At 41.9% G+C, this 21,749-nt stretch overlaps 1 protein-coding gene across 2 annotated transcripts in view; it reads right to left on the bottom strand.

Annotated features, from left to right (window-relative positions):
* The window catches only part of ttc8 (tetratricopeptide repeat domain 8), a 40,701-nt gene that overhangs the window by 11,688 nt on the left and 7,264 nt on the right, over positions 1–21,749 (bottom strand). For both annotated transcript variants that reach the window (XM_067991882.1, XM_067991881.1), the window contains exons 2-6: positions 9,411–9,531; positions 7,414–7,477; positions 3,853–4,012; positions 3,648–3,737; positions 2,708–2,752 (exon numbers count right to left, since the gene is read on the bottom strand). In XM_067991882.1, the coding sequence (XP_067847983.1) occupies positions 2,708–2,752; positions 3,648–3,737; positions 3,853–4,012; positions 7,414–7,477; positions 9,411–9,531 (480 nt within the window). The remainder of the gene's footprint in view (positions 1–2,707; positions 2,753–3,647; positions 3,738–3,852; positions 4,013–7,413; positions 7,478–9,410; positions 9,532–21,749) is intronic.

Here is a 21,749-nt window from a genome sequence, read left to right as displayed (position 1 = left end):
CCATTGGCAGTAGATTGCACTTACAGCACGTCAAGTTTCTATTATAAATGTAGACATAGGACTTTATAATGGAAATATAAAAATAAGAACAGAATATATAGCTTTAACATAAGGACTGAAATAAATCTGCGAGTCCAAACATAATTCCCTGCTCTTTTACCCCACTTGACCTGAGAACTATGCTTGGTATAGTCACTCTGTATTTATACCTTCCTGCCAATGGTGGTGCTGCAGGTGTAATTACAACATGAAAAGTTTACATTGGCAGTTTCCATTATAAATGTGAACATAGGAATTTCTAATAGAAACTGTGCACAGACATAGGATTTTTTAATATATGACTGTCCTGTTTACAAAAAATTAGATTATCCTCAAAACATGGAATGTGAACAATACTACAATGATGTTGATATAATCAAGTTATGTAGGTATGGTCAAGAGAGGAATATTTTCAGTACTTCATGGTCTCTGTTGGGAGATTTTATTTGTATGACTTGTAGGAACTTGTTTTATTTTTGTTAAGCCCAAGCATCATATGTGGAGGATGAGCACTGAACAACATTGTCCAGTGATAAAACCATAATAGGGCAAATGGTACATAGTATGTGGAAAGAGCAGGTTTGATTAGTCAATTGGCCTTTTCAAATGTTCTTAAATCATAGCCAGTACCCATATGAGAAGTTATAATAGTTCTGCATTGGTTGTTGTGGGACACAGAATGAGTAGAAGCTGCTTATGGAGTATATTGTGTCGGATTAAATGTAGAAACTGCATCAGACTGAAGAGAGAGAAATAACATCTATTCATGATGAACAAATGTATTGATTGTCAATAAGAAGTTGCATATAATTGACATAGAGCAATTGTATCCACCTGGAGCAAAATAAATTGTTTGCTTTACATAATGTAAATTTGCAGATGACAATAAGTTAGGAGGCACAGTAAGTTGTGTAGATGGGAGTAGGAAGTTTCAAAGGCAGATGGAGTTCCAGGTGGGGAAGTGTAAGGTCATCCACTTTGGATTTGAAAAAGACAAATCAAAATTGTTTTTAAATGGTGAGAGACTAGCAGCTGTGGAGGAGCAAAGGGATTTAGGTGTCCATGTATACAAATCACTAAAAGCTAGTGCACAGGAACGAAATGTAATCAAAAAGACTAATGGAATGTTGACCTTTATTACAAGGGGATTGGAATTCAAAAGTGAGGAAGTGATGCTTCAGTTCTACAGAGCCTTGGTCAGACCCCAACTGGGGTACTGTGTTCAATTTTAGGCGCTGAACTTCAAGATATATTAACTTTGGCAATGCAGATTCACCAGAATGATACTAGGGCTTAAAGGGTTAAATTATGAGTACAGGTTGCATAAACTTGGCTTATATTCCCTTGAGCTTAGAAGGTTAAGGAGTGATCTGAAGTGTTTAAAATGATAAAGAGATTGGATAGGGTAGATACAGAGAAACTATTTCCTCTGGTGGGGAAATCCAGAAAAGCGCATGATCTTAAAGTTAGAGCTTGGCCATTTAGGAATGAAATCAGGAAGCATTTTTCAAAGGGTAGTGAAAACATGGAACTCTAACACCGGGGTCATTTGAAATTTTCAAGACTGAGACCAATGGATTTTTGTTGGGCAAGGGTAACAAGGGATATGGAATTAAGGCAGGTAAAAGGTGTAGATCAGCCATGATTTAATTGAATGGCGGAACAGGCTCAAGGGGCTAAATGTTACTATGTACCTATGTGATCCGTTAGGAAAGAGCTAAAGTGTTACAGTAGTTTTACAAAATATATACAAATATATAACAATAGTTGTTGTCCTCATTTTAAAGCATAAGAGGCTGAAGCATAATGAATGCAGGATCAGGGTTGGTACTTGTCTGGACAAAGTGCGCAATTTATGGAATGTCTATAGGGTGAAATAAAATCATTTTTCTCACTGTAATGGTATCAGAAGACAATATACTCTAGCTTTAAATTTATAAGTTGTTTAGAAGAGAACTAATTGTTAGAAATGAATTTCCCATGAGTTACCCAAGGAGCCCAACTCAAGGAAATAAATCCATTTTCATTATCTTCCATGTATATATTGCCAGAATCTGGTTTTAACAGATTGTGATGCCTGGATTTAACAGTTAAAAACTGTAATGACTGTCATGAACTTTGTGGATGTTTTATGCTGGAACAATTACAAATGTTATATAATGCATATTATTCCATGTTTCCATAGACTCCACACAATATACATTACAATACTATCTGACTTGTCATATTACGCTGTATATATAATTGTTATCAAGTTCATTAACATACATAATGACTTGATCGCTCTGATTACATTAGGATCCTCTATAAACGTTCTGCCTTAAAATGGCTTCAATAGACACTATTACTGCATTTTGATTGAAAGTTAAATTACTATGGGCAGATTTTGCAAATTATCACTTCATCACGTATGTGGAAAATTTTACAGGGTGCACTTACTCCACGCTGGAATTCCTGATATGCATTCCAATCATCGAAGCTCTGTGCTGGGAGTGCTAATTGAGAAAATCTATCCCTTCATGAAAATTAAAAGCCATTTCTATATATCTGTCCTTCAGCATACTCATATTCATCTTTATCAGTTACATGCTCACATTTAACATATGCTATAGAAATAAACCCATGGTAGAACCTGCAAATTTTTGGTAGGTATTTATTGATAACTTACAGTTTTTACATCATTTTCATGATGGAAAATATATTCAAACAGTGCCTGAAAAATAAATACATATATAAATGCATAATATTTTCTTATTTTCAAATCCAACATTTGCACACTCTTATTAAAATATGAACACATCCAAAAATCCACTCTTCTGATAACATAAGAGCAAATCTTCCAATTGCTAGGGTGGTCTTGCCTGCACAGAATAAGTGTGAGGGTTGAGAAATCTGGCAAGCATCCATTTCCCAACTCCATTAGCTTGGCATGCATTCTTCCAGCTGACATTTCAAAGCTTACCACCAGTCCTTGTAGGGTCTGGCAGAGCACTCCTGCTCTTTCTGGCCCACAAGGAAACCATAAAAATCTTTTTAAAAACTTACCCTTCTGGGCCTCTTTTGACCCCGATCCTGTTGGCTGCCAGGTTTCTCTGGCGGCTCTGGCATTGATATAGACTCGCGCGACTGCGAGTTAAAATTACATTGGGATTCCATTTGCATTGTAGGACCCCGCCTTTTGAATATTTATGAGGCCCTCGTCTGTCTGCGGCGAGCACCTCCGACATATACCAAAACCCAAGAGTTAAATTCATACATGGCTCTGTGAGTAGAAAGAACTACTAGAGTAGAAGGGATATTTTTGACATTTAGGAAAAAACCAAAGTGGTACAGGATGTGAATCAGCTACAAGAATGTTAAAATTAAACTGAGCCCAAAATATTAAAATAGTTGTCTTTAAAAACACAAAATTAGGAAATTCCCAACTTCTTCAAAATAGGGATTTAACGCTTGAGGCATTCCTCCATTTTACTAGTTCCACAAATAAGTTATTTAGTATTTATGAAATATTCCATAAGGAATTACAATATTTAATTACGTTTACTAACAATATGCTTAATTGTAGGATATATAACAAAAATATTATGTATTCAAAATTTGGCACAAACCTTAGCTAAATTTGGTTTCCCAGCATATTTGGATAAATTTAGTCTGGATAAATTAATAAATGGTCCATCAGGGTTAGTAAGCATGGAGGCCTAAAGCGAGATGAGAGAAAAGTATTTCTTAATTGCAATTCCAACAGGATTTTAAAACTGATGATTAAGAAAAATAATTACAATAAAATAAAACATATGCTTCCACAAAATTTACCGTCCCCAGCCTGACAAATCTCCCAGAAGCACTTGTTACTGGTCGGGCTGTGTAGGCAGTTCTTGGGGTTTTGATAGCTTGCTCCATAGTACCAGGTCTGCCAGACTGGGTGCCTGGTCTAACAAACCCAGTGATGGGTCTTCCAGATTGAGACATGGGTCTATGAAAAGAGATAAAGATTTTGAACAGAAGCACAGGAAGAAACGAATAATCAATTAAATACAACTTGACCTGTGTTTTAATGAAAACTGTGTGAGTTGGGGGCCACTGAATGACTGACTATAGAAGTTTTAAAAAATAAAATCTCAAAACTGCTACTTGTTAGAGGAAGCTCTGTTTCACTCATTAAGGCTGAGTGACTGACCTGACAATTTTCTGTGAAACAACGATATTCGGGGATAGATGTATAGCAAGTGACTAATAGGGGGTAATTTTAACCTAACCCGCCCGGTGGGAAACTAACGTTATCAGACCTGTTTTACCACCTGCCCAATTTTACCTTCCATTGAAGTTAACTGAAAGTAAAATCGGGCGGGGTGTAAAACGGACAGCCGATCGATCCCATCAGTTTCCCCGACAGGTGGGTTAGGTTAAAATTACCCAACAACAACTTGCATTTATTTAGCGCCTTCAACGTAGTAAAACGTCCCAAGGCGCTTCACAGGAGCGATTTTCAAACAAAATTTGACACCAAGCCACATAAGGAGATATTAGGGCAGGTGACCAAAAGCTTGGTCAAAGAGGTAGGTTTTAAGGAGTGTCTTAAAGGAGGAGCAAGAGGTAGACTATGAGAAGCATAGCTTATTATACAAATTTTTGTTAACATGTTGAATTTATTTCAAAAGTTTTACATATATTGATTATAATTTACAAGTAGAGATAACTAATATTAGGATTGACTTTAGACAAATCCTCTACTAATTTTATAGGATCTAGATTTTGTGCATTGTAGAAAGATGTTGTTCAACAGTTTACACTATGCAGTTATATACCTTATTAAAAATGTTTTTGAAATAAAGCATTTTTTCATGAGACCATACACAAATATGCCTAATGTGTGAAAATTTCTTACATTGACACTTTGATATGGTAGCAAAATTTTGCTTCAATTTCTATCTAACGTCTAATTTTTTCCTCTCTTTTGAAGGTAGCGACTCATGTTAGCGTATAACAAGGTCAACAACAGCCCACCTTAGTGACTATTCATATATGAGCCTAAACTTTGAGCTTCAGCTGCTTTATAGGTATGAGTGCATCTCATACTTATAGGAGGTGGTTGGAAAGGGGCAAATTGGGGCTCTTTTGAGTTAAAATGCCTCCAATATGACAAACCTTGCAATGGAAGTTTGGAATGAAATGAACCCTCCGTGGCAGATTTAGTAGTCAATACCTGAGCCAGGTAGGCCCACAGTACTCCAGAGCACAAAGAAAATTGAGCAGCCACTAATGGAACTTTGGGGTTAGACCTGTCATTAGGGGCTAAGATTCTTCCCACTCGGCTCCAGATAACCCTGCAAGCTAATGAATGCAGGCAAACTCTAAAGCATAGGATGGTCCTAGGTGGACAAGCAACAGGAAACGTACATGTGCTCTTTTCTGATAGGCTGAGTGTTCTTAGATTGTTAAACTCCAGTATTACTCCTGAGCAAATTTGGATATGCTTAAGTCCTGGCAATGCCTATCTATAACGAAACGCTCTGGACTTAGGTAAGTGCATTGTGTTCTTACAGGGAAAGATTGTTTTCCATTTTTGCGAAGTAGGAATTCTACTGTTTGGATTTTTCATTAGCTTGGTTTGATAGGTGTCTGATCCATGCTGATAGGTTTTCGCATGGATCAGACACCAAGCTGACCAAAAATACCCACAACCATGTATGAGCTTGTATCACCTGACATTCACGTGTACTTTCCCTATATTATGACATTGACTACACTTCAAATGTAATTCACTGGCTGTGAAGTACTTTGGGATGTCCTGAGGTTGTGAAAGGCACTATATAAATGCAAATTATTTCTTTCATCTTTCTTTTCAGTAGGATGAGAAGCCCTGGTTAATTTTCCCCCTCCCTAGGAGACTGGTCAAGAAGGTACGAGCCCATGGAATCCAGGGTGCCTTGGCACTTTGGATACAAAACTGGCTTAGTGGCAAAAGGCAGAGGGTGATGGTCGAAGGTTGTTTTTGTGACTGGAAGCTTGTGGCCAGTGGGGTACCACAGGGATCGGTGCTGGGTCCCTTGCTGTTTGTGGTCTACATTAATGACTTGGATATGAATGTAAAAGGTATGATCAGTAAGTTCGCTGATGATACAAAAATTGGTAGGGTGGTAAATAGCGAGGAGGATAGCCTCAGTCTGCAGGACGATATAGATGGGTTGGTCAGATGGGCGGAACAGTGGCAAATGGAATTTAACCCGGAAAAGTGCGAGGTGATGCACTTTGGAGGGACTAACAAGGAAAGGGAATACACAATGAATGGGAGGACCCTAGGCAAGACAGAGGGTCAGAGGGATCTTGGTGTGCAAGTTCACAGATCCCTGAAGGCGGCGGAACAGGTAGATAAGGTGGTAAAGAAGGCATATGGGATACTTGCCTTTATTAGCCGAGGCATAGAATATAAGAGCAAGGAGGTTATGATGGAGCTGTATAAAACACTGGTTAGGCCACAGCTGGAGTACTGTGTGCAGTTCTGGTCGCCACACTACAGGAAGGATGTGATCGCTTTGGAGAGGGTGCAGAGGAGATTCACCAGGATGTTATCAGGGCTGGAGTGCTTCAGCTATGAAGAGAGACTGGGAAGATTGGGTTTGTTTTCCTTGGAGCAGAGGAGGCTGAGGGGGGACATGATTGAGGTGTACAAAATTATGAGGGGCACAGATAGGATGGATACTAAGGAGCTTTTTCCCTTCGTTGAGGGTTCTATAACAAGGGGACATAGATTCAAGGTAAAAGGCAGGAGGTTTAGAGGGGATTTGAGAAAGAACTTTTTCACCCAGAGGGTGGTTGGAGTCTGGAACTCACTGCCTGAAAGGGTTGTGGAGGCAGGAACCCTCACAACATTTAAGAAGCATTTGGATGAGCACTTGAAATGCCATAGCATACAAGGCTACGGACCAAATGCTGGAATATGGGATTAGAGTAGACAGGGCTTGATGGCCGGCGCGGACACGATGGGCCGAAGGGCCTCTATCCGTGCTGTATAACTCTATGACTCTATGACTAGCTTAAATTTTCTAAAGCCAATTGGGGTAGCACCTTCACAGTCACCCTGGCTGAGATCGGCTAACTCAGTCCAGACTTGGGATCAAACCTGAGACCTTCCTGGTGCATATGGTTCAGTATCACACCACACAGTGTGATACTGAACCATATGCACCAGGAAGGTCTCAGGTTCGATCCCAAGTCTGGACTGAGTTAGCCGATCTCAGCCAGGGTGACAGGTTTGGCCGGCGTGGACACGATGGGCCGAAGGGCCTCTATCCGTGCTGTATAACTCTATGACTCTATGACAGTGCATTTAGTGAATAATCCATCAAGGGGATCCATAGTTAAAGCTCTTAATACCTGACAGCTAGGCTAGGACCTCCTCCTTGACTGATTCCTGGGAGTTTTAAAGAGGTTCCAGGTCCTGCAGACAAAAAAAACTTTCAAATATATGTGAAAATACAGTTCAAAACCCAAGTACTGTTCCATTAATCATCGAAGTTTAATGTATGATCCTGTGTGAATGATACTTAAATATAGAAGTATATTTGTTTTTTCAGCAAAATGAAAATAAAACCACCAAAATTCTTGAATACATTTTTACAATTTCTGTGATTACTAATACATTAAACAGGTCTAAATGTAAGTCAGGTGTGTGGTAACAGCGGTGAAACATGAACTTTAAAAGCTGAATATTCTTGGCTCAGTGGTACCGCTCTCATCACTGAGTCAGAAGATTGTGGGTTCAAGTCCCACTCCAGATCCTTGAGCACCTATTTCTAGGCTAACACCTCAGTGCACAACTGAGGTGCCATCTTTCGGATGAGACGTTCAAACAACAGTGATAAATGGTGCTTATTTTTTGATTCAATTGATGTTATCATAGAACATAACATTTTGCAGCACAGAAGGAGGCCATCTGGCCCATCATGTCTGTTCCAGCTCTTTTGCTAGAGCAATCCACACTAATTCTGCTGCTATGTTCTCTCTCATATCCCTGCATCTTCCTCTGCTTCAAATATTTGTTAACTTTTCCCTTAAAAAATGCAATGGTCTCTGCACCAATCACTGCCTGTGGCAAAGCATTCCACACTCCAGCAACTCTTTGTATAAAGAAATTTTTCCTAACCTCTCATCTCACTTTCAATGACAACTTTAAATTGATGACTCCCTCATCACTGACTCGCCAACAAAAGGAAATAGTCTTTTCCTATTCACTCGATCAAAACCCATCATAACTTTAAAACCCTCTATGAAATCTGCTTAGGTTTTTCTGCTCCAATGGAAATAGTCTCAGTATCTCAAATCTTTCCTCATAACTATAGTTTCTTATCCCTGGTATCTATGCTGTAGGCTCTTTATGGCTTTAATGTTTTTTCTATAATATAATGGAGCATCCAAAACTGGTCACAGTACTCTAAAACTATGTTAGAGTGCAGAGAAGATTTACAAGAACGTTGCCAGAGCTTGAAAATTGCACCTACGAGGAGAGATTGGATGGGCTGGGGTTGTTTTCCTTAGAGCAGAGGAGGCTGAGGGATGACTTGATTGAGGTGTACAAAATTATGAGGGGCCCAGATAGGTACTTCCTGTCTACTCTGTTTCCCCTAGCGGAGAGTTCAAGAACTAGAGGACATAGATTTAAGCTGATTGGCGGAAGGATTCGAGGGGACATGAGGAAAAACTTTTTTACCCAGAGGGTGGACGGTGTATGGAATTCGCTGCACGAATTGATGGTAGAGGCAGGGACTCTCAACTCTTTTAAAAACTACCTGGACCTGCACCTAAAATGCTGTAAGCTGCAGGGCTACGGACCGGGTGCTGGAAGGTGGGATTAGAAATGGTCACCTGGTTGTTCTTCAAGCCGGCGCGGACACGATGGGCCGAATGGCCCCCTTCTGTGCTGTATCTTTTCTATGGTTCTATGATTTAACCATTGTCATGTACAAATTTATTATTACCTCTTTGCTCTTGTATTCTACACCTCTAAACCCAAAATGCTTTTGGCCTTTTTAAGGCTTTATTGACTTGCACTCTCACTTTCAAGGAATTCTGTATTTACATGTCTAGATCTCTCTGTTTCTCCTCATCCTTCCTTCAGTATTTTTCCATTGTGTGTATTCTCCCATTCCTTTCATTTCCTCTCAAAAGGCATTATCTCACACTAAATTTCATCTACCACCTGTCTATTTTCCGCTAACCCTGTCTTTGTCGTCTTGAAGTCTTCCACAGTCCACCTCACTGTTTGCCAAACCTCCTATTTAGTGTTATCAACAATTTTCAATGTCAGGGTTTGAGTGAATTAAAATCAAGCCTAATTTAACAAACCAACAAAACTGGTTTCCTAAAGTACTTACGGGCAATCTGTGCAATTGCACTGTCATCCAGCATCACTTCTGCTATTCCTTCTTGATCTACATCTACCTCATCCACGTACACCATCTCTGTCAAGGCTCGAGTTTTCAAGCTCCATGCAGCCTACAGAATAGGTAAATATCCATTTCAAAAATTTGAGGATGATTACAAACTTACATCAATTACAACTGGAATCCAGAGGCCTGGACTAATAAACCAGAGTCATGAGTTCAAATCCCACCACAGCAGCTGGGGAATTTAAATTCAATTAATTAAATAAAAATCTGGAATAAAAAAACTAGTATCAGTAATGGTGGCCATGAAACTACCGGATTGTCATAAAAACCCATCTGGTTCACTAATGTCCTTTAGGGAAGGAAACCTGCCGTCCTTAACCGGTCTGGCCAATATGTGACTCCAGACCCACAGCAATGTGGCTGATTCTTAATCGCCCTCTGAAATGGCCTAGCAAGCCACTCAGTTGTAAAATCTCGCTACGAAAAGTCATAATAAGAATAAAACCAGACGGAACATCTGGCATCGGACTACTAGGCATGGGACACGACAAAGGCAAACCAAGCCCAGTCGACCCTGCAAAGTCCTCCTCACTAACGTCTGGGAACTTGTGCCAAAATTGGGAGAGCTGTCCCACAGACTAGTCAAGCAACAGCCTGACATAGCCATACTCACAGAATCATACCTTTCAGCCAACGTCCCAGACTCTTCCATCACCATCCCTGGTAGGTCATGTCCCACCGGCAGGACAGACCCACCAGAGGTGGGGGTACAGTGGTATACAGTCAGGAGGGAGTGGCCCTGGGAGTCCTCAACATTGACTCTGGACCCCATGAAATCATATGGAATCAGGTCAAACATGGGCAAGGAAACCTCCTGCTGATTACCACCTACCGCCCTCCCTCAGCTGATGAATCAGTCTTCCTCCATGTTGAGCACCACTTGGAGGAACCACTGAGGGTAGCAAGGGCACAGAATGTACTCTGGGTGAGGGACTTCAATGTCCATCACCAAGAGTGGCTCGGTAGCACCACTACTGACTGAGCTGGCTGAGTCCTGAAGGACATAGCTGCAAAACTGGGCCTGCGGCAGGTGGTGAGCGAACCAACAGGAGGGAAAAACTTACTTGACCTCGTCCTCACCAATCTATCCATCTGTCCATGACAGTATTGGTAGGAGTGACCACCGCACAGTCCTTGAGGAGACGAAGTCCCGTCTTCACACTGAGGACACCATCCAATGTGTTGTATGGCACTACCACCATGCTAAATGGGATAGATTCAGAACAGATCTAGCAGCTCAAAACTGTGCATCCATGAGGCGCTATGGGCCATCAGCAGCAGCAGATTTGTATTCCAGCACAATTTTAAACCTTATGGCCCAGCATAGTCCTCACTCTACCATTACTGACAAGCCAGGGGATCAACTCTGGTTCAATGAGGAGTGTAGAAGAGCATGCCAGGAGCAGCACCAGGTGTACCTAAAAATGAGGAGCCAACCTGGTGAAGCTGCAACACAGGACTACATGCATGCTAAACAGCGGAAGCAACATGCTATAGACAGAGCTAAGCGATTCCACAACCAACGGATCAGATCAAAGCTCTGCCGTCCTGACACATCCAGTCATTAATGGTGGTGGACAATTAAACAACTGACGGGAGGAGGAGGCTCTGTAAACATCCCCATCCTCAATGATGGCAGAGTCCAGCATGTGGGTGCAAAAGACAAGGCTGAAGCGTTTGCAACCATCTTCAGCCAGGAGTGCCGAGTAGATGATCCATCTCGGCTTCCTCCCGATAGCCCCACCATCACAGAAGCCAGTCTTCAGCCAATTCGATTCACTCCACGTGATATCAAGAAATGGCTGAGTGCACTGGATACAACAAAGGCTATGGGTCCCGACAACGTCCCGGCTGTAGTGCTGAAGTCTTGTGCTCCAGAACTAGCCGCACTTCTAGCCAAACTGTTCCAGTACAGCTACAACACTGGCATCTACCCGACAATGTGGAAAATTGCCCAGGTATGTCCTGTCCACAAAAAGCAGGGCAAATCCAATCCGGCCAATTACCGCCCCATCAGTCTACTCTCAATCATCGGCAAAGTGTTGGAAGGTGTCGTTGACAGTGCTATCAAGTGGCACTTACTCAACAATAACCTGCTCGCCCATGCTCAGTTTGGGTTGGGCCAGGACCACTCGGCTCCAGATCTCATTACAGCCTTGGTCCAAACATGGAAAAAAGAGCTGAATTCCAGAGGTGAGGTGAGAGTGACTGCACTTGACATCAAGGCAGCATTTGACCGAGTGTGGCACCAAGGAGCCCTAGTAAAATTGAAGTCATTGGGAATCAGGGGGAAAACTCTCCAGTGGCTAGAGTTGTACCTGGCACAAAGGAAGATGATTGTAGTTGTTGGAGACCAATCATCTCAGCCCCAGGACATTGCTGCAGGAGTTCCTCAGGGCAGTGTCCTAGGCCCAACCATCTTCAGCTGCTTCATCAATGACCTTCCCTCCATCATAAGGTCAGAAATGGGGATGTTCGCTGATGACTGCACAGTGTTCAGTTCCATTCGCAACCCCTCAGATAATGAAGCAGTCCGTGCCCACATGCAGCAAGACATGGACAACATTCAGGCTTGGGCTGATAAGTGGCAAGTAACATTCGTGCCAGACAAGTGCCAGGCAATGGCCATCTCCAAGAAGAGAGAATCTAACCACCTCCCCTTGACATTCAATGGCATTACCATCGCCGAATCCCCCACCATCAACATCCTGGGGGTCACCATTGACCAGAAACTTAACTGGACCAGCCATATAAATACTGTGGCTACAAGAGCAGGTCAGATGCTGGGTATTCAGCGGCGAGTGACTCACCTCCTGACTCCCCAAAGCCTTTCCACCATCTACAAGACACAAGGCAGGAGTGTGATGGAATACTCTTCACTTGCCTGGATGAATGCAGCTCCAACAACACTCAAGAAGCTTGACACCCCATCCAGGACAAAGCAGTCCGCTTGATTGGCACCCCATCCACCACCCTAAACATTCACTCCCTTCACCACCAGCGCACTGTGGCTGCAGTGTGTACCATCCACAGGATGCACTGCAACAACTCGCCAAGGCTTCTTCGACAGCACCTCCCAAACCCGCGACCTCTACCACCTAGAAGGACAAGGGCAGCAGGCACATGGCAACAACACCACCTGCACGTTTCCCTCCAAGTCACACACCATCCCGACTTGGAAATATATCGCCGTTCCTTCATCGTCGCTGGGTCAAAATCCTGGAATTCCCTTCCTAACAGCACTGTGGGAGAACCTTCACCACACAGACTGCAGCGGTTCAAGAAGGCGGCTCACCACCACCTTCTCAAGGGCAATTAGAGATGGGCAATAAATGCTGGCCTTGCCAGCGACGGCCCCATCCCATGAACGAAGAAAAAAAAAGGGGAATGGAGCACATGTAGGAATGTTACATTATTAGGATGGGGAGATAAGCAAGTGGGCAAGTCATGGTTTAAGGCTTCTACATAGCAGTAATAAAAGGAGCCCCATTTGCCATACTGATTTGCACCGCGTCTAATGCAGTATTTAGTATTGAAAGAGATTCCTCACCCATTTGAAATTCAAATTGACAATGTAAGGGCACACTTTCTATTCTAGAATAAAGGACCTTAAACTAATTTAGCCATTCAGGTATTGCCTCATGCTGGTGCTGTGTTTTTAAAGTAACTTATAATTTGATGAATAAAACATTTTACTTACCTGTTTGGACATTACTGCCATAATAAATGCCAGTACTGTATTATTAAAGAATATGTACAATTGTATATATAATGTAGTGAATACCACTGTACTCTCGCTGAAAACACTACCAATACGAAAAAAAACCATGGCATACTTGAAGGAAATCAGATTTTTAGTACATTGGAAGAATTTTTTTTAAAAGTAACAAGTTGAAGAAAGTTTCTATAATGTGTTCAAGGAAATATTATTAAGATTCAGATAATAAAAGCTGTTATTTGGGGCATTATGTTAACCCCTTGATTGTATAATGATCATACTTTGAAAATGTCCCATTATATTTTTTCACCAATTACCTGTGCCTAGATGTAGAAATGTATGCATGCTGAATGACAAGTGTAACCTCGAGTATTTGATTTCATAAACTATGGCATTACCATTTAATGTATAGTAGTTCCATTTTTACTTGGCTTTTTCTGTATTAAAAACAGAAAATGCCAGAAATGCACATCACATCAATTGATATTTTAAACAAAAAAAGATGAGTTAACATTTCAGATTTAGTTCCTCATCAACACGAGAATTCCTCTACATATTACAAGTAGATTAGGAAATTCCACAAGAATAATTACTGATGATGTCTATTCCTTTAAAAGATTTTTGTCCTGCATTATGTAAGTTCCATTTCTGTGCTATTTTCTACTAGCAAGTTTACAAAAAGTATTGCATCTAATTTACAAAGAAGCAGAGTTCTCATGTTCATGATCCAGATTGCTGTGGAGCAGGGAAGGAAGCTAGAAAGAAGATGGGTTACCTGTTACCAGTGATATCAGTTACTGCTATCTCCTGGAGCTTGCTTAATTGCCTTCAGGAGTCAAGAGAGAAATTTCCCAGAATTGTTGTTTTCCTAAATTGACCTAAGGTTTTTTGCCTCTCTCAGGAGATTGTGTGACTGTGCTGGGAGGATGGGAGAGGGGACTGATGATGCATAAAGGTTGCACCATGTCTGAATCCAATGGGCTGAATGGACCAGTTGGTATTTTCCTTCCTAATTTTCTATGTTATTGTTTCTTAAGACAAAATGAATTCAGACTACCTTAGGCAGAAACTAGGATGAAGTTTGAGAACAGTTGTCTCAAGCCAAACAGTATAAGGATGATTATTGTCACCTCTTGCCCTCTTGCACCCCCCCCCCCACCCCAGAATCTATTCTTAGTCCCCTCTGCTTTGTCATTTACATGCTGCCCCTCATTGGCATTATCCACAGGCACAGGGCCAAACTTCCACATGTACACTGATGACACTGAGCTCTACCGCTCCCCCATTTATCTTCACCACTTCCATGTTGTCAGACTTGCTGCCTGAACTGAATATAGGGAACACCAAAGTGTAATTTTCAACACCCAACATAAATACCTCTCTTTTGCCACTGAGGAAGATGCTTGAGACAACATTCTGTTACCAAGAGGCACAAACAGACTTGAGTCTACATTCACCAGTATTGAGGATGTTGTCAGTTTAATTCCAGGAGTCTGTTCTAACAGCTAAAGAAAGGCTGGTGAGAACTCTGAAAAACTGTTATAAATCCCAGTTGTGTTGTACTCTGATACTAGTCTGTATGATATAAATCTTTTTTTATTTCAAAAATACAAGGCTACATCCTTAACAACGGTGACACGTTGAGTTAATTTATAACATCTCATCTGGCTGATTTCACATATTATTCACACAAAATAATATTAATAAAACAAAGACATATTTGACATTACACAATGACAAAACTCTTATAAACAATTGCTGATTCTGAATTGAATGGTAGGGACCAATATATAAAGTAACAAGCACAACACAGAACCTGATGTTTAAACTTTGCATAATGAAACAACCAGCTATTCTAATTCATAAAAATAACGACAAGTAACCTCTACTAAAGTGGGAAAAAGACACGTTTTAACCCTTGTTTGTGAAGAATGCTGATGGTGAATTTTAAAGAATAAAACAGTATAAATTTCACAATTTGTGACACTCCTGAATGCCCAGAATACATTGCTCTGATAGCAGATTTGGCTCTGTAATGCCTGGCAATCTTGCTTTTATAAAGGTTACAGGGGGGGCCGATCGGTCAGCAAAAAGGACTACTAAATGGGCAGCCAAACCGATAGCTGAAGGAGCAAGCAAATGGATGGTTGAGCGGGTCGGTGGCAGAACAGTGGCTGGCTTGGAAATTGAGTGGAAAGGGACTTAATGGGGGCAGGTGATTAGGACAATGGCCCCTGAAAGAGGGTCATGGATTCATGGACCAATGGGGGTAGGCTGGATATTGGACACTGAAGAGAAGGCAGCCAGTGGGATGAGGTGGGAGGAAGTTCAAGAGAGCTGTAAGGGGGTGAAATATTTACCAAAAGTTTTAAATGTACTTTTAAACATGAATATTTGTCTCCTTTACTTTCCTATGCCAACATGGCAGCTGGCTAAGATAACAGAGGATCAAAATCTTAATGCAACTTGTTTTTTTAGTATTAACTCTCAATATACTTTGTAGCAACTATTATTTTAGCAGCTAACATTATCAAAGCCTCCTCCCACCACTTTGGCCTGCTAGTGATCCTGTTCCAAATTCCGGGGACAGGGTCATTTAAATAACAAAGGCAGGCCCCTGCACCTAAAATGGTACAACAGGGGCGCCCAACCCAGGGGAACAGTGGAAACTTGGAGCAGCACCCTGACACTCCAAGAGAGGGAACCAACGGCCACTTAGGCTGAAGATGGAAAGGCAGCAAAATTTATTCAAAGACTCGTCCCACAGCTTCCATCTCAGTATGCAACAGCAATTGATTGCTTTGCTTTGCTGACTGATGGATGCGTTTAAGGTTATCACAGTATCATAGTCTCTCAGGATGTTACCAGGGCTGGAGTGCTTCAGCTATGAAGAGAGACTGGGAAGATTGGGTTTGTTTTCCTTGGAGCAGAGGAGGCTGAGGGGGGACATGATTGAGGTGTACAAAATTATGAGGGGCACAGATAGGATGGATACTAAGGAGCTTTTTCCCTTCGTTGAGGGTTCTATAACAAGGGGACATAGATTCAAGGTAAAAGGCGGGAGGTTTAGAGGGGATTTGAGAAAGAACTTTTTCACCCAGAGGGTGGTTGGAGTCTGGAACTCACTGCCTGAAAGGGTTGTGGAGGCAGGAACCCTCACAACATTCAAGAAGCATTTGGATGAGCACTTAAAATGCCATAGCATACAAGGCTACGGACCAAATGCTGGAATATGGGATTAGAGTAGACAGGGCTGATGGCCGGCGCGGACACGATGGGCCGAAGGGCCTCTATCCGTGCTGTATAACTCTATGACTCTATGTGCCATTTAATATTGGAAAATCCTAGCACAGCGACACTTACAGGCATAAAAGGTTTTGCAGTTAAATGCTGACACTTTTATAATGGATTTGCTATATAGAGAGCCTAACACAGGACATTTCAATGCATTTTGAAATTAAATGTTGTGACCCACACAGCAATGTTAAATAAAATAAATGCAATTATAAATATCATAAAATCCAGGATGCCAACATTAATAGAAATTAAAAACATACAGCATTTTTTTTTGCTTTATGAGAGTACAATCTATCTATCTATATAACAAACAAAGACAATGCTGGAAATACACAGCAGGGCAGTCAGTATCTGTGCAAAGAAAAGACAAATTAAAGTTTCAGTAGAACTCTTCTTCAGAACTGAAAACTAAAAGATAAATAAGCATTTTAGTAGAATCAGAAAAAAAGGAGGGGACAACAAAAAATAATAACAGATACTCAAATCACAGAGAGAAAGTTAATTACATAGAATGTACAGCACAGAAACAGGCCATTCAGCCCAACTGGTTCATGCTGGTGTTTATGCTCCAGACGAGCCACCTCCTAAGTTTGCCGATGACACAAAGATTGGTGGCATTGTAAGCACTGTAGATAAAATTACAAAGCGATATTGAGATTAGGTGAATGGGCAAAACTGTGGCAAATGGAATTCAATGTAGACAAATGTGAGGTCATTCACTTTGGATCAAAAAAGGATAGAACAGGTAAAAAGTTAATGGTAAAAAGTTATAAACAGTGGATGTCCAAAGGGACCTAGGGGGTCAGGTACATAGATCATTGAAGTGTCATGAACAGACGCAGAAAATAATCAATAAGGCTGATGGAATACTGGCCTTTATATCTAGAGGACTAGAGTACAAGGGGGCAGAAGTTATGCTGCAGCTATACAAAACCCTGGTTAGACCGCACCTGGAGTACTGTGAGCAGTTCTGGGCACCGCACCTACGGAAGGACATACTGGCCTTGGAGGGAGTGCAGCGTAGGTTTACTAGAATGATACCCGGACTTCAAGGGTTAAGTTACGAGGAGAGATTACACAAATTGGGGTTGTATTCTCTGGAGTTTCGAAGGTTAAGGGGTGATCTGATCGAAGTTTAAGATATTAAGGGGAACGGATAGGATGGATAGAGAGAAACTATTTCCGCTGGTTGGGGATTCTAGGAGTAGGGGGCACAGTCTAAAAATTAGAGCCAGAACTTTCAGGAGCGAGATTAGAAAACATTTCTACACACAAAGGGTGGTAGAAGTTTGAAATTCACTTCCGCAAACGGCAATTGATACTAGCTCAATTGCTAAATTTAAATCTGAGATAGATAGCTTTTTGGCAATCAAAGGTATTAAGGGATATGGGCCAAAGGCGGGTATATGGAGTTAGATCACAGATCAGCCATGATCTTATCAAATGGCGGAGCAGGCACGAGGGGCTGAATGGCCTACTCCTGTTCCTATGTTCCTCCTCCCAATTTCATCTAACCCTATCAGCATATGCTCATGTATTTATCTAGCTTCCCCTTAAATACATCTATGCTGGTCGCCTCATCTACTCCTTGTGGTAGCGAGTTCCGCATTCTAACCACTCCCTGGGTAAAGAAGTTTCTCCTGAATTCCCTATTAGTTTTATTAGTGACTATCTTATATTTATGGTCCCTAGTTCTGGTCTTCCCCCACATCTACCCCATCAAACCTATTCCTAATCTTAAAGGCCTTATCAGGTCCCCCTCAGTCTTTTTTCTAGAGAAAAGAGTCACAGCCAGCTCAATCTTATGGGTTGACTGACCTGAAACTTGTGTAGCAGGGTGACTGAGGGCTGGTAGGTCAGCTGTAGGCTGATGAGGGCCCTGATCCCCGAATAAGGATATGGCCCGTTTAAGAAACTTCACTTTTAAAATGATGTGGAGATGCCGGTGATGGACTGGGGTGTACAAATGTAAGGAATCTTACAACACCAGGTTATAGTCCAACAGTTTTATTTGAAAATCACAAGCTTTTGGAGGTTTTCTCCTTCGTCAGCTGAGTGTCAGATTCCTTGAAAATTACCGCATATATAGTCATAGAACAATGCCTGGTGATTACAGATAATCTTTCCAACTGCCCGTTATCAAGGCCAACCTCAAACAGACCATCATTCGCAGCAAATTACCCAGCTTTCAGGAGAACAGCGTCCACGACACCACACAACCCTGCCACGGCAACCTCTGCAAGACATGCCAGATCATCAACACAGATACCACCATCACACGAGAGGACACCACCCACCAGGTGCATGGTTCATACTCCTGTGACTCGGCCAACGTTGTCTACCTCATACGTTGCAGGAAAGGATGCCCCGGAGCATGGTACATTGGCAAGACCATGCAGACACTGCGACAACGGATGAACGGACACCGCGCAACAATCGCCAGACAGGAGGGTTCCCTCCCAGTCGGGGAACACTTCAGCAGTCGAGGACATTCAGCCACCGATCTTCGGGTAAGCGTTCTCCAAGGCGGCCTTCGAGACACAAGACAACGCAAAATCATCGAGCAGAAATTGATAGCCAAGTTCCGCACCCATGAGGACAGCCTCAACCGGGATCTTGGGTTCATGTCGCGCTACACGGAAAAAAAAATTATCTGTTTTTAATACAACTGGTCATTCTCTCTCTTTCTCTTCCTTTTGGATGTTTCTCTCTCTCTCTCCCTCTCTGTCTTTGTTTTTGGTTCTGGCCGTTTGTATATTCAGTAGTCTGGTATCTAATGTTTCTCTGTCTGAACACTATTCAATTCATTTGATGGCCTTGATAACGGGCAGTTGGAAAGATTATCTGTAATCACCAGGCATTGTTCTATGACTATATATGCAGTAATTTTCAAGGAATCCGACACTCACCCGACGAAGGAGAAAACCTCCGAAAGCTTGTGATTTTCAAATAAAACTGTTGGACTATAACCTGGTGTTGTAAGATTCCTTTCACTTTTAAAAAGTAATTGAGGCTGGAGACCTTCCTCAGGCAGGTGAGAGTAAAAGGGCGAGGTGGAGAGAAGTAAGGCCTACCTCCTATCTCCCACTGGATGAGCCTGTTGAGAGGGCTATGCTGTAAGTGGGGCTATGACTGCCAGTACTCTATTGAGAGTGCATTGGAAAAGAGACCAAATGTACTGAGCTTGGAGAGAACCAGAATGGAGAAGAGTCCTTTACTGAGAAGAAAGCTTTAGCCATCAGCAGGTTTGATTGTGTCCTTTTGCGAAAAGGCAGTTGTACCGGAAATGCAAGAGTGGGCAATTTCCATGGGAAAAACCCAGCCTGAGGACTCCTGTGAAACAGATGCCAAAGTCCACACAAAAAGGAAAAGCTGAAAACTTGGATGCTGTGTCAGTGACCTTTTGAAATAACCAAAGGGACTGTCCATGAGGTATGTGAACCATGGGCAGCAAGAATTTGGTGAAATAATTGCAAAGGCAATTATTGAGCATGTAGCCAGGTTGGCTCAGGGGAATGCTGATGTCCTCTCTAGAACGTACTTCCTCTTGATGCAGGCTGCTACTGCTGGTGGCTCTATGCTGGGGTGGAGGATGTGTAGCAGGGTGAGTGAGGGCTGGTAGGTCACCTGTGGGCCCTGATCCCTGAATAAGGGTATGGCCCTTTTAAGAAACCTCACCTGTTTAAAAAGTAATTGTGGGTGGAGACCTTCCCCAGTCAGGTGAGAGAAAAAGGTTGAGGTTGAGAGAAGTAAGAACTTTTTTAACAGAAACCTGGAAGGCAGCTGGGGCTGGCCTGGGCTCTGAGACCTGAAAGAAGATGATGATCTGCAAGGCAATTGAGGGCAGCTGAAAGAGCCTGGGACTGGGAAAGTGTACTAGGCATTGCCAAAGGTTCTCTAGTGTGACTTTGTTGTATGAATTAAAAGAAAAGTGTCTTGAAGTTTGAATTGGTCAAGGACTATTTGTTGTATAGAGATTATGAGATGGTAGGACCCTGTGATACCTGATTAAAGGAAACAACAACAATGTACAAAATGACCCAAGGCAAGTTGGAGAGTAGTAGTGAAAGGAACACCAAGCCAGGGAAGAAGTGATTGAATGCTTGAGCAAAAATAGGGGTTTTGAGTGGATCTTGAGCAGAAAGAAGTAGAGTTAAAAAATGTTTAAGCAAGGTGATCCAGAGAGCAGTTCCTAGGTAGCTGAAAGCTCTTCCAATGGTGGGGTAAAGGGAGGGCGAATGCACAAGAGGCCAGATTTAAAAGACTGAAAGGTACAAAAATGAAAGTATGCAAGAAGTTGCAGAGGTAGGGTGGAGGGAGGCCATTGGAGGGATTTGAAGATGAGGACTAGAATTTAATGTGTTTGGGAATAGGGAGCCTGTGTCGATCTTCAAGGATGGGAGTGATGGGTGATCAGTGCTTAGTGCAGGATAGGATACAGGCAATTCATTTTTTTCTCCCCTTGCTCTTTGCCAAGTCTATTAAATGCTTGTTTATTTTTTGGTTTTAAATCCTGAGGAAGAGTTGTTCTCTGAATGTTAACTTGTCTTGTCTCTCTATAGACACAGACTGACCTAGCTTATGATCCCCACACAATCACATTGAGATTGGTCAATTTTATATGTCAGGACTCAATCAAAACTGACTGCAAATAATTACGCTCTTAAATGCCCGATCATCGTGTTGTGATTTAGAATCTGATGTGAATGACAATGCGGCATTGAAGTGTATTGTCATGGCTGTGCTGTGCCAAGTCGGTCACATCTGGACTGCAACCACGACCGCCCCAACGCCCCCCCCCCCCACCCCAAACCCCTCAACTGCAAACTGTTCCTGCCTCCCCATCCATCACAATGACAACATTGAAAAACCACCATGATTTTTAATTTTTTTTCCCTCCTCTCTGTACTTTCCTCCCATCAAGATTCTGTTCCTGCTCCCTTGTCATGATAACAGACCAATGGCACCAAATTTAAGACCAAATCCTAAAACAAGATGGACAACAGGGAAGAAAGACAAAACAGAATTAAAGCAGCAAAACCAAGACAGAATAAAATAAAGCCAGAAAAAACTACCTCAGTAGGGGGAAAACAAATGAAAAAGTGACATAAAACAAGGGGGGAGGAGAAAGCTAAGAAACAAGCTAGATGAGGCACAAAATAGCAGAATTTTTACAATAAAATCAAAAATCCTCTTTTTTAAAATAGTTTTCTCAATTAGCAATGCTGCAGGATATCCACTAACATTTA

This window comes from Heptranchias perlo, chromosome 10 (assembly GCF_035084215.1).
Source record: "Heptranchias perlo isolate sHepPer1 chromosome 10, sHepPer1.hap1, whole genome shotgun sequence".
Lineage (NCBI taxonomy): Eukaryota > Metazoa > Chordata > Chondrichthyes > Hexanchiformes > Hexanchidae > Heptranchias > Heptranchias perlo.
This window is presented reverse-complemented; position numbering and strand designations above follow the sequence as displayed.